The 12,626-nt window shown below is 46.7% G+C and overlaps 1 protein-coding gene across 1 annotated transcript in view; it reads left to right on the top strand.

Moving 5' to 3' along the window:
- Positions 1-12,626, top strand: part of ZNF541 (zinc finger protein 541) — a 76,066-nt gene that overhangs the window by 60,379 nt on the left and 3,061 nt on the right. Inside the window, exons 10-14 of the mRNA XM_011970083.1 lie at positions 3,509-3,572; positions 4,142-4,284; positions 4,669-4,772; positions 6,743-6,818; positions 7,357-7,445. Coding sequence (XP_011825473.1) covers positions 3,509-3,572; positions 4,142-4,284; positions 4,669-4,772; positions 6,743-6,818; positions 7,357-7,445 — 476 coding nt within the window. The remainder of the gene's footprint in view (positions 1-3,508; positions 3,573-4,141; positions 4,285-4,668; positions 4,773-6,742; positions 6,819-7,356; positions 7,446-12,626) is intronic.

Genomic DNA, 12,626 nt, shown 5'->3' with positions numbered 1-12,626 from the left:
AGACAGGATTTCACTGTGTTAGCCAGGATGGTTTCGATCTCCTGACCTCGTGATCCACCTGCCTTGGCCTCCCAAAGTGCTGGGATTACAGGCGTGAGCCACCGTGACCGGCCCCTATGTGGAGTATTTCTATAATTCACCAGTCATTTAAACTATGTTACAGAATAGGTTTGATTAATATTTTTACTTTAGTCTATAAAAAGCATAATAATAAATAATGTAGTGCTCTTACAACATGAAAAAAAAAACAAAAAAAAAAACCTGACAGTTTTAGAATCTTTTCTTGGTTTCTCTGAGAACTTTGTTGTGAATCTCCCTCAAGTTACTTAAATGGTTTTAAATTTTTGGGAAAGGTGAAGAATACAGAAACTACAAAGAGGAAAATCTGTAAAACTCAGCAAACTTTTTCTTTAAAAGTCTAGATAGTAAATATTTTAGACTTTGCAGGCTCTATGGTTGCAACTGTAGACTCTGTCACCTCTGCCATTGTAGTGCAGAAGCTGCCATAAATAATACATGAAAGAGTGAGCGTGGCTATGTTCCAGTAAAATTTTATTTACAAAAACAGATGGTGGGCTGGACGTGGTGCACAGGCCATAGTTTGCCAACCCCTGCTCTATGATATTCCCACCATCCAGAATTAACCATTGTTAGATTTGGTTTATTTGCTCAGTTTCTTTCCCCTACCTTTTTCTCTTCTTTAAAAAATTAATCACTGCTACCAGTTCATCTCCTTTTTACATCCCTGGAAGCAACTACTATTATGAGTTTAGTGTGTGTTCTTTTAGATGGTCTTGTAATCTTTCATATTTACAGATCCATGGAAAATATTTAATATTGTTTTTAAAAATATCTATCCATGTTGATACTGAGTAGGTTTGGTACATTCCTGTTGATTATAGTAATATTTTGCCTGTAGGTACCACATTTTATTTATCCGTTGCCCTATTGAAGAACATGAGATCGTTTCCAGGTTTTCACTATTAAAAATCTTTGCAGCTAGGCACGGTGGCTCATGTCTGTAATCCCAGCATTTTGGGAGGCCAAGGTGGACAGATCTCTTGAGCTCAGGAGTTTGAGACTAGCCTGGACAACATGGCAAAACCCCATCTGTACTGAAAATACAAAAAATTAGCGAAGTGGTGGCAAGTGCATCTAGTCCCAGCTACTTGTGAGGCTGAGATGGGAGAATCACCTGAATCCAGGAGTTCAAGGCTGTAGTGAGCCTTGATTGCACCACTGCACTCCAGCTTGGGTGACAGAGCGAGACCCCGTCTCAAAAAAAAAAAAAAAAAAAAAATCTCTGGGGTGAAACAATCCTCCTGCATTGACTTTCCAAACTACTGGGATTATAGGCCTGAGCCACCACACCCAGCCCTACGTACAGGTTTTGTGTGGATTTATGTTATGCAGTGAGCAAAGATGGCACCACTGCACTCCAGCCTGGGCAACAGGAAAAAAAAAAAAGAGTTTTGTAATTTTGACTCTTAAGTTTAGGTCTGTAATCAATTTTAAGATAACGTGTATATATATATATATTACATGAGGTAAAGGTCCAAATTCATTTTTTTGCATGTGTATATCCAGTTCTTCCAGCAGCATTTTTTGAAGACTTCCCATTGAATTGACTCAACACAATTCAGTGTTAGAAATCAATTGACCACAAACGTGGGTTTTTTTCTGGGTGTTCAATTCTATTGCATTGATCTGTATACTTATCCTTATGCCAGTATCACACTGTCTTGATTACTGTAGCTTTCAACTTTTGATTACTGTAGCTTTTAAGTTTTTTTTTTGTTTTGTTTTTGGGGGGTGGTTTGGAGGGGTTTTTTTTTTTGAGACAGAGTCTTGCTCTGCCGCCCGGGTTGGAGTGCAGTGGCCTGATCTTGGGTCACTGCAGCCTCTAACTCCCAAGTTAGCCTCCCACTTCAGCCTCCTGAGTAGCTGGGATTACAGGGGTGCACCACCACCAGGCTAATTTTTGTATTTTTAGTAGAGACGGGGTTTTCTTATTTTGGCCAGGCTGGTCTTGAACTCCTGACATCAGGTGGTCCACCCGCCTCAGCCTCCCAAAGTGCTGGGATTACATTTGTGAGCTACCACGCCAGGCCTGTTTCTTTAGATATTTCTTTCTGTCTCTTTCTCCTTTCCATCTGGTACTCTTGTTACATGTAGTTGCTGTACTTAATGGTATCCCACATTTCTCTGAGGCTCTATTTCTCTTTATTCTTTTTCTCTTTGTTCTTCAGATTCCATAGTCTCTCTTGATCTGTCTTCAAGTTTACAGATTATTTTCTTCCTGTCGACTCAAACCTATTGAGCCTCATTTTGGTTATTTTTTTTCCTCAACAGCTTCACTTGCCAATATTTTACTTTCTAACCCCAGAATTCCCATTTGGTTCTCTCTTTTTAATAATTTCTATCTCTTAATGATATTCCGTCTATGATGAAAACTTGTCATTATACCTTCCTTTAATTCTTTAAGCATGGGATCCGACAGGAGAGGCAGACCCTGTCTGGGCTGCACCTACCTGGAGTAGAACCCTTGGAGCTGGGAGCTGGCTGGGTAAGGGATCAGGTCACAGCTCAGATGCAACAGCCTCTTGTTCTTAGCAATATTCAGTTGATTATTTTTTATTTTTTTGAGATGGAATCTCACTCTGTTACCTAGACTGGAGCACAGTGGTGCAATCTCGGCTCACTGCAATCTCCGCCTCCCAGCTTCAAGTGATTCTCCTGCCTCGGCCTCCCAAGTAGCTGGGATTACAGGCACCTGCCACCACGCCCAGCTAGTTTTTGTATTCTTAGTAGAGATGGGGTTTGCCATGTTAGCTAGGCTAGTCTTGAACTCCTGACCTCAAGTGATCCGCCCACCTCAGTGTCCCAAAGTGCTGGGATTACAGGCATGACCCACTGCACCCGGTCTAGTTGATTTTTTTAAATAATATTTCTCCAAGTGCTGAATGACCTTAGGACAATTTCCAGAGACTTTAGTGTGCTGTTTTTATATATACGTATACTTGTCATGAGTTAATTTGTTTGCTGAGTTCCTTCCTCTACCTTTTCTGAAGTGCTGCCCTCTCCCATGGGATTTTTTTTTTTTTTTTTTTGAGATGGAGTCTCGCTCTGTCGCCCAGGCTGGAGTGCAGTGGTGCCATCTTGGTTCACCACAAGCTCCGCCTCCTGGGTTTACACCATTCTCCTGTCTCAGCCTCCTGAGTAGCTGGGACTACAGGCGCCCGCCACCATGCCTGGCTAATTTTTTTGTATTTTTAGTAGAGACGGGGTTTCACTGTGTGTTAGCCAGGATGGTCTCAATCTCCTGACCTCGTGATCCACCCACCTCGGCCTCCCAAAGTGCTGGGATTACAGGCGCGAGCCACCGTGCCCGGCCAACCCACGAGATCTTCAAGAGCCTGCTTTCAGCTGCATCCACACAGGCAGGCAGAGGACCCTGTGGGTTACCTGCTGTCTGTCTTTTTGAGCCTTTTCACTCTGTGTTTTCTAGATCAAGTGGATGGGTCTTTTGGCATCTGTGTGGTGAAGGATGACACCAAGATCAGCATTGAGCCGTAAGTTGGGTCCTTCCCAGTGAAGCTGCTTTTACCCCACCTTGAGTTCTAGTGTCACTTTTCCCAAGCGTTCCTTCTTCCCATGGCGGGGGGTTCAGGTTTACTCACATAGGCTCCCTAGGCATGAAGCGGTCGATTTTTCCAAGTATATGTAGGAAGATCCCCCAAAATTATTCCTTCTAGAAATTGTTTATATATATAGGGTTCCAGGTAGAATTGGTGACGGCACAGAGCGGGACTCCAGTGTGCCTGAGGGATGTGGCTGGATGGCTGTGGTGTGGACGTAGACACATGCCGGGTGTCAGCTTGTACCTCCACTGCCTTGACCCTAAGAGAGAAATGTGACAATGAAGGAAAACAGAGGAAGGGAAGAAGTGTCCCTGCAGAAGTTTCTGAAATGCCTGTGTGCGTCTGTCGGGGACAGCATGTACCTGATGCACCTGAGACAGCAGAGGGTTTCCACAGAGCAGGCTGTAGCCCAAGAGCAGGGCACACAGTGTCTCCATTTCACTTCCCATCTCAGTCATGTTTGTACGTCTCCCTTACCTGTGTGTGTGGCCTCGTTTCAGACATATCAATATAGGAAGCCGGTTTCAGGCAGAGATCCCAGAACTTCAGGAAAGATCCCTGGCTGGAATTGACGAGCATGTAGCTTCTCTGGTCTGGAAGCCATGGGGAGATATGATGATCAACCCAGAGACACAGGATAGAGGTGGCTGAGGCTTTGGGGCTAAATTCCTAAGGGCCCTTCTTTCCCCTCCATTTCCAGGGTGTTTTTCCTCCTGGGTCTAGAACTCCTGACCACTGGATCCAAGAAGCAGTGTGCCCTGGGCGTGGGAGGGAGCTGGCCCTTGGCCAGTGTTGCTTCTTCCCTGCTGCATTCTCCCTCCCCTACCTCTTTTGTCATATGGTGGCTGGTCAGGCCATCCAGAGCGGGTGCTGGGGACAGGGTTCTCCTCTTCCTCCTTGTCCCTCCCTGAGATGCAGGAGAGAGAAGGGGAAGGTGCCCCTCTCTGCTGTCTCTCGGGAAGGGTTCCTCCCTAGCAGCTGATGACTCCTGTGTGCCTCCTCTTCCTCATGTCCTTCTTGGAAACAGTGACTGAGCTCTGCAACGTGGCGTGCTCCAGCGTGATGCCAGGAGGGGGCACCAACCTGGAGCTCGCTCTGCACTGCCTGCACGAGGCTCAGGGCAACGTTCAGGTGAGGCACAGCAAGGGGACCCTCCCTGCTTTCCTGGGACCCAGGGTTCTAGGTGCATGTGACATGTGTCTGCTTCGGGGTTCAGAGCGGATGGAAGCTGGAAGAAGGCCGCCCATCCTTCTCTACAGTGGCTTTGAGATTGCAGTGGTCCTTGTACACGGACTGTAGGGGAATGCTAAGACATGGGCCCAATTCGTAGCTAATTGTCTGGGGCAACAACCAAGCACAGTGTTTCCTCTGAGATCTCAGGGGGCACTGGAGAAAGAAAGCCCCGAAGACCCAGCTCAGGCCCTGCATTCATCTACTTCATTCCTTGAGTTTTAGCTTTCAATTGAAAACTCATATATACAAACCTCTGATGCAACATAAATGCCTCTGCCTACTCCAAGGACCGTCCGCCTCACAATTCTGGGTGTTAGAAAGTAAATTAAAAGTCTTACTGTGAGGAGTGGGAGAGGAAGAGCCATATTGCCTGTGTTCAGGATCTAAGAGTCATGCCGTGGTCTTGCTTTTCACCAAGCTGAGAGGCAGTGTCTGGCATATAGCAGGTCCTCAGCACAGTGGCAGTACCTATTTATTGGGTACCTGCTGGTTGCCTGTACTGTAGGCACTGGGGCCAGGGCCAGCTGAGGGACTCCATGCTTGATTTAATGCTCTGCTGTCTCTGTCTTGAAATTCTTGGCCAGGCGCGGTGGCTCACGCCTGTAATCCCAGCACTTTGGGAGGCCGAGATGGGTGGATCACCTGAGCTCAGGAGTTCAAGACCAGCCTGGACAACATGGTAAAACCCCATCTCTACTAAAAATACAAAAATTAGCCAGGCACGGTGGTGGGCGCCTGTAATCCCAGCTATTTGGGAAGCTGAGGCAGAAGAATTGCTTGAACCTGGGAGGTGGAGGTTGCAGTGAGCCAAGATTGCACCACTGCACTCCAGCCTGGGCAACAAAGTGAGACTCCGTCTCAAAAAAGAAAAAAAAACAAACAGAAATTCTTAATGCTTTTTAAACAAGGAGCCCTGCATCTTCATTTTGCAATGGGCCTCACAAATTATGCAAACCCTGCAATGATGGCTTACACTAGTGATCGACATAAAATCCCTGCCCTAAGGGGGCTTACATTTTAGGAAAGTCAAAAGGAAATTTATTTTTAAAAATTGTTAGCTAGGCTGGGCACATGGCTCACACCTGTAATCCCAGCACTTTGGGAGGCTAAGGCAGGCGGATCACCTGAGGTCGTGAGTTCGAGACCAGCCTGGCTAACATGGTAAAATCCCATCCCTACTAAAAATACAGAAAAAAAAAAATTAGCAGGGAGTGGTGGCAGATGCCTGTAGTCCCAGCTACTTGGGAGGCGGAGGCAGGAGAATCGCTTGAACTGGGAGGTGGAGGCTACAGTAAGCCAAGATCATGCCACTGCACTCCAGCCTGGGTGACAGAGCAAGACTCTGTCCCAAAAAAAGGAAAATTGTTAGCCAGCTGAGTACAGTGGTACCCACCTGTATTCCTGGCTACTTGGGAGGCAGAGACTGAAGGAGCCCAGGAGTTGGAGCTCAGCCTGGACAACATAGTGAGACCTCGTCTTTAAAAATAAAATAAAATGTTTTCAATTGTTAGCTATTGACTAGTGCTATGAAGAAAATAAAAATGGGGACCTAGACAAGGGTCATATTCCTCAAAGTGCCATTCCCTAAGGAGCTTGTGCCAGAATAAATCTACACACAGTCTCCTTCATCAAGATAGGCCTGCTGTGAAAAAATAACTTCAGCTGCATTCGGTGGTGTGCCTGGTGTCATAGTTGATGTGCCCACAGACAGTTACAGGCTGGTGGCCCATCCAGGGCTACTTTGAATAACCCTGGGACAGGCAGTGACTTTAGGGACAGCCACAAGTGTTTTTCAGATGAATGGGAGGATGCCGGTGGTCCTCTTCCCCCACCTGGTCCTGGGCAGCCTGCCATTCCTCTTGTTCCAGGTCGCCCTGGAGACTCTCCTGCTCCGAGGGCCCCACAAGCCACCGACACACCTGCTCGCTGACTATCGCTACACAGGTGACAGGGAAAGGCTGCCGGGCTGGTTTGGCCCAGCTGAGACCCCTATGAATCGGCCAGTTCTGTTGCAAGCTCTGCCTCTGTCTCCTGGAGTTCTCTTCGGGGCCTTTGCCTGCCTTTCAGGAGGGCCTCTCCTTATCAGGATGACTCAGTGGGCCCCACACTCTGCTAGTGGGATCCTGCTTCACCCTTTCCCAGTGGTTTCCTTACAGACTCTGCCCAGCCACAAAGGGAATGATCCTGGCCAGCGGGAGGGGAGATGGGCTTAGGTTCAGTGGTTGAATCCATCAGCCCTGGAGACAGGCTGCCAGGGCCCCCACCTGCCCTTAGGAAGCGACTGAAGCTTCAGTTGCCACATCTGTTAAGTGGGGCTAGTAGTGGTCCCTCCCTTCTGGAGACTCGGAGTTTTTTTTATGAGTTTGGCACATAATTGGTGCTCAGTAATGGCAGCTATAAAAGGGAAAGTGGTCTGCATTTCAGCCATGGCTGTGGTCCCAGGACAAATGGCCTTCCCCCTGTCGGCTGTGTTCTTTGATAGGTTCAGACGTCTGGACCCCTATAGAGAAGAGGCTTTTTAAGAAGGCGTTCTATGCCCACAAGAAGGACTTCTACTTGATACACAAGACGGTAAAGTGAATGTGGGCTGGTGTCCAAGGCCCTGCCTCACACAGCTGAGACAAGCTCGAGCTGCAGGGCTGGTCGGGGTCGGAGGGCCCCACCCTCACCTGCCTGTGGCAGCACTCTTAGTGTAGACAGTTTACAATGTCAAAAAGTCATCCTCGTGAACAGCTCCAAATGGTAGAGACCTGCATCACCTGCACACAACAGTCTTCCATGCCCCTCCTCGCAGTCCTGCTTCTGATTGGTGACCTCTGTTACGTATTCCACCAAGCAACAGGCGTTTCTGTCTGTACAGATTTTATATATACAGGTATGCATATACTTTTAAAAAGATAAGGGCCATCCATGGTGGCTTATGCCTGTAATCCCAGCACTTTGGGAGGCCAAGGCGGGAGGATCACTTGAGGTTCCAGACCAGCCTGGCCAACATGGTGAAACCCCGTCTACCCAAAATACAAAAATTAGCCGGGCATGGTGGTGAGTAATCCCAACTAGATGGCAGGCTGAGGCATGAGAATCATTTGAACCCGTGAGGCAGAGGTTGCAGTGAGTGGGGATTGTGCCACTGCACTCCAGCCTGGGTGACAGAGTAAGATTCTGTCTCAAAAAACAAACAAACAAACCAGGTGTGGTGGTTTACACCTGTAATCCCAGCACTTTAGGAGGTCGAGGTAGGTGGATCACCTGAGGTTGGGAGTTCCAGACCAGCCTGACCAACATGGAGAAACCCCGTCTCTACTAAAAATACCAAATTAGCCGGGCGTGGTGGTACATGCCTGTAATCCCAGCTACTCGGGAGGCTGAAGCAGGAGAACTGCTTGAACCTGGGAGGCGGAGGTTGCGGTGAGCCAAGATCCCACTATTGCACTCCAGCCTGGGCAACAAGAGTGAAACTCCATCTCAAAAAAAGAAAAAAAGGATGAGGTCAGGTGCATTGGCTCATGCCTATAATCCTAGCACTTTGGGAGGTCAAGATGGGAGGACTGCTTGAGCCTAGGAGTTCAAGACCAGCCTGGGCAATATAGTGAGACCTTGTCTCTACAAAAAAGTTAAATACTAGCTTAGCTTGGTGCTGCGTGCCTGTAGTCCCAGCTACTCAGGAGGCTGAGGTGGGAGGATTGCTTGAGCCTGGGAGGTGAAGGCTGCAATGAGGCAAGATTGCGCCACTGCACTCCAGCCTGGGTGACAAAATGAGACTGTCCCCCCAAAAAAACCCAAAGGATAAGATCTCACTACATATAATGTCCTGCTGCTTATTTTCTGTTAAAAAAAAACACAAAAAACTTGGATGTACACAAAATTGCACATAATTGAAGTATAATAAGATTTGCTAAGTTTTGACATATTGATACTACACCTGGGAAACCATCACCACAGTCAACATAAAGAGCGTGTCCCTCAGCCCTGAATCTCCTCCTGCCCCATAGTAATCACTCCCCATTGCACCCCCTGTCCTCAGTCAGCACTGATCTGCCAGGGCACTGTAAGTTCATTTTCATTTCCTAGAGTTTGCTATAAATGGAGTAGTCACACAGTATGAACTCTGCTTGGTCCAGCTTCTCGCACTCAGCATCATGATTTTGAGTTCATCCATGTTCCATGTATTGATAGATCTCCCCTTTTCACTGCTGAATAGTATTCCACTGGATGGACGTACCACGGTTTATGTAATCATTTGCCTGTTGGTGGACATTTGAATGGCTTCCAGTTTGGGGTGACTATAAATAAATTTGTTATGAACATTCAGGTACAAGTCTTGGTATTGACATGTACTTTGTTTTCTAGAGGAGTAAATACCAGGAATGGAATGACTTAGTAGGTGTATGCTTAACTTTTTAATAAACCGCCAAACAATTTTCCGAAGTAGTTGTATCATTTCACATTTCTACCGGCAGGAAATGAGATGTCTAGTTGCTCCACAACCTCGCTAGCCCTGGGTAGGGCCAGTCCTTTTAATTCCAGCCATTCTCATGACAGTGTGGTGGCATCGCATGGTGTTTCCTTCATGACTGACAATACTGAGCATCTTTTCATGGGCCTGTTTACTGTCTGTATGCCTTCTTTGGTGAGGTGTCTGTTCATATCTCTTGCATATGTTTTTATTGGGATGTCTGTGTTTTGTTTTGTTTTTTGTTTTTGTTTTTGAGATGGAGTACTTACTCTGTCGCCCAGGCTGGAGTGCAGTGGCACAATCCACGCTCACTGCAACCTCTGCCTCCCAGGTTCAAGCGATGCTCCTGCCTCAGCCTCCTGAGTAGCTGGGATCACAGGTGCCCACTACCACGCCTGGCTAATTTTTGTATTTTTAGTAGGGACGGGGGTTTGCTATGTTGGCCAGGCTGGTCTTGAACTCCTGACCTCAGGTGATCTACCCACATCAGCCTCCCAAAGTGCTGGGATTACAGGCGTGAGCCACCGCACCCAGCCATCTGTGTTTTTATTATTAAGTTGTAGCAGTTCTTTATCGGTTCAGGATACATGTCATTTATCCAGATTCATGCTTTGGGAATGTTTTCTCCCAATCTGTAGCTTTTTAATCTCTTAACAATGTCTTTTAAAGAAAAATGTTGTCATTTTGATGAAGTCGTTTATTAATTTTTCTTTTATGGACTATGCTTTTGGTGTTGTATCTAAGAATTCTTTGCCTAACCCAACCACAAAGATTTTCCCCTTGTTTTCTCTAGAAGTTTTGTGTGTGTGTGTGTGTGTGAGACGGAGTCTTGCTCTGTCGCCCAGGCTAGAGTGCAGTGGCGAGATCTCGGCTCACTGCAAGCTCCACCTCCCAGGTTCATGCCATCCTCCTGCCTCAGCCTCCCGAGTAGCTGGGACTACAGGTGCCCGCCACCACCATGCCCGGCTAATTTTTTGTATTTTTGGTAGAGACGGGGTTTCACCATGTTAGCCAGGATGGCCTTGATCTCCTGACCTTCTGATCTGCCCACCTCAGCCTCCCAAAGTGCTGGGATTACAGGTGTGAGCCACCACGCCCGGCCTTCTCTAGAAGGTTTATAGTTTTAGGTTTTACACTTAGGTTTACAATTCATTTCATGTTAATTTTTGTATATGGTGTAAAATATGAGTTAAAGTTCATTTTTTGCATGTGGATATTCTTTTGTACCTTTTGTTGAAAAGACAAAAAGTAGTACCATACTGTTTTTACTGCTGTAGCTTTATAAGTCTTGAAATCATGTATTACCATATGAACTTTCTAAGTAACTTATACATTTTTATTAAAAAAAAAAAAAAAAAAAAAACCTGCTACGATTTTGATTGGTACTGCATTGACTCTATAGGCCAATTGAGGGAGTTGACTTTTTCTTTTTTTTTTTTTTTGGAGATGGAGTGTTTCACTCTTGTTGCCCAGGCTGGAGTACAGTGGCACGATGTTCACTCACTGCAACCTCCACCTCCCAGGTTCACGCGATTCTCATACCTCAGCCTCCCAAGTAGCTGGGATTACAGGCGCCCACCACCATGCCTGGCTAATTTTTTTATTTTTAGTAGAGACAAGTTTCACCATGTTGGCTAGGCTGATCTTTTGAACTCCTGACCTCAGGTGATCCACCTGCCTCAGCCTCCCAAAGTGCTGGGATTACAAGCGTGAGCCACCGCACCTGGCCAAGGAGAGTTGACATTTTAATAACACTCAGTTTCTGACCCATGAACAGGGGCTGTGTCTCTATGCGTCATCTTTAATTTCTCTTAGCAGTGTTTTCAAGTTTTTATTTGTTCTTATTTCTTTTAAGATCTAGGATCTCACTCTGTCGCCCAAGCTGGAGTACAGGGGTGTGGTCATAGTTCACTGTACCCTTTGACCTCCTGGGCTCAAGTAATCCTCCAGCTTTGAGTAGGTGGGACTACAGGGGTGTGTCATCACACCTAGCTCTGGTATAACATTTTTCTTTTTTTTTTTTTTGAGACAGAGTCTTGCTCTGTCACCCAGTCTGGAGTGTAGTGGTATGATCTCGGCCCACTGCAACCTCCACCTCCTGGGTTCAAGCGATTCTTCTGCCTCAGCCTCCTGAGTAGCTGGGATTACAGGTGCACACCACCACACCCGGCTAAATTTCTTGTATTTTTAGTAGAGATGGAGTTTCCCGATGTTGGTCAGGGTGGTCTCAAACTCCTGACCTCTGGTGATCCTCCTGCCTCGGCCTCCCAAAGTACTGGGATTACAAGTGAGAGCCACCGCGCCTGTCCTCTGGCATAACTCTTTGAACACATATTAAATAGTTATGGTAACCTTTCATGTCCTTCCCTGCTCATTCTAACATCTGTGTCTGTGGTGGGTTGACTTTGACAGATTGGGTTTTCTCCTCCTGATGTGCCATGTTATCCTGCTTCTTAGCATGCATGGTGATTTTCACCAGATCACAGGCATTGTGAATGTTAGCTGTTGGATGCTGGATATTTTTGTAGCCTTATAAATATTCTTGAGTTTTGTTCTGGGACACAGCTACTTTTAGATTCAGTTTTAGATTTTTTAGATGGGACCAGCATAGCTCTTCTCTAAGGCTGATTATTTCTCCTTACTGAGGCAAGACTGTGTCACTGCCCTACCCAGTGCCCCCTGAATCATGAAGTTTCCCACTCTGGCTGTGGGAACGGGCACTCTTCCTGGCGCTGTAGGAGCAGCAGGCACTTTTCCCTCTCATCGTTTTGGATGGCTCTTTACCCAGCTTTGGCTGGTCTGTTCCCATGCATGTGCTGGGCAGTCTTTGGCTGAGTCCTTGGGGGAAATTTGCTCCCCATCTCTGGAGTGTTCTGTGTGCAGCTCTTTCCTCTCCCATCCTCTGTCTTGTGGGCTCTACCGTCCTGGTCTCAGGGGGCACTGTGCTCCACCTCAGCTCCCTAAGTCCTGCTGGGTTCTGTCTAAATTGCCCCTGCCTGGGTGGTGGCCTGGAAACACAAGGTGATAAGCCAGAGCAGTGGCAGCTTACTTCCTGTCAGGGTTCACTGCCCTTTGTTGAATGATGCCTGGTGTCTTACCAAACATTGTTTATATTTTGACTCTGTTTTCATTGTTTTGGACGAGAGGGTAAATCTGGTTCTGTTGCTCCATCTTGTTCAGAAGCAGAAGTCCAACTTTTTTTTAAACTTAGTGATGTTTCTTAGGCAGAGTTTGTGCTGTTTTGACTCCTCGTTTGTGAATACTTAAAAAGTTGAAAAACATTTGGGTGGAGAATG

Source organism: Mandrillus leucophaeus, unplaced genomic scaffold, assembly GCF_000951045.1.
Source record: "Mandrillus leucophaeus isolate KB7577 unplaced genomic scaffold, Mleu.le_1.0 Scaffold120, whole genome shotgun sequence".
NCBI classification, from domain to species: domain Eukaryota; kingdom Metazoa; phylum Chordata; class Mammalia; order Primates; family Cercopithecidae; genus Mandrillus; species Mandrillus leucophaeus.
This window is presented reverse-complemented; position numbering and strand designations above follow the sequence as displayed.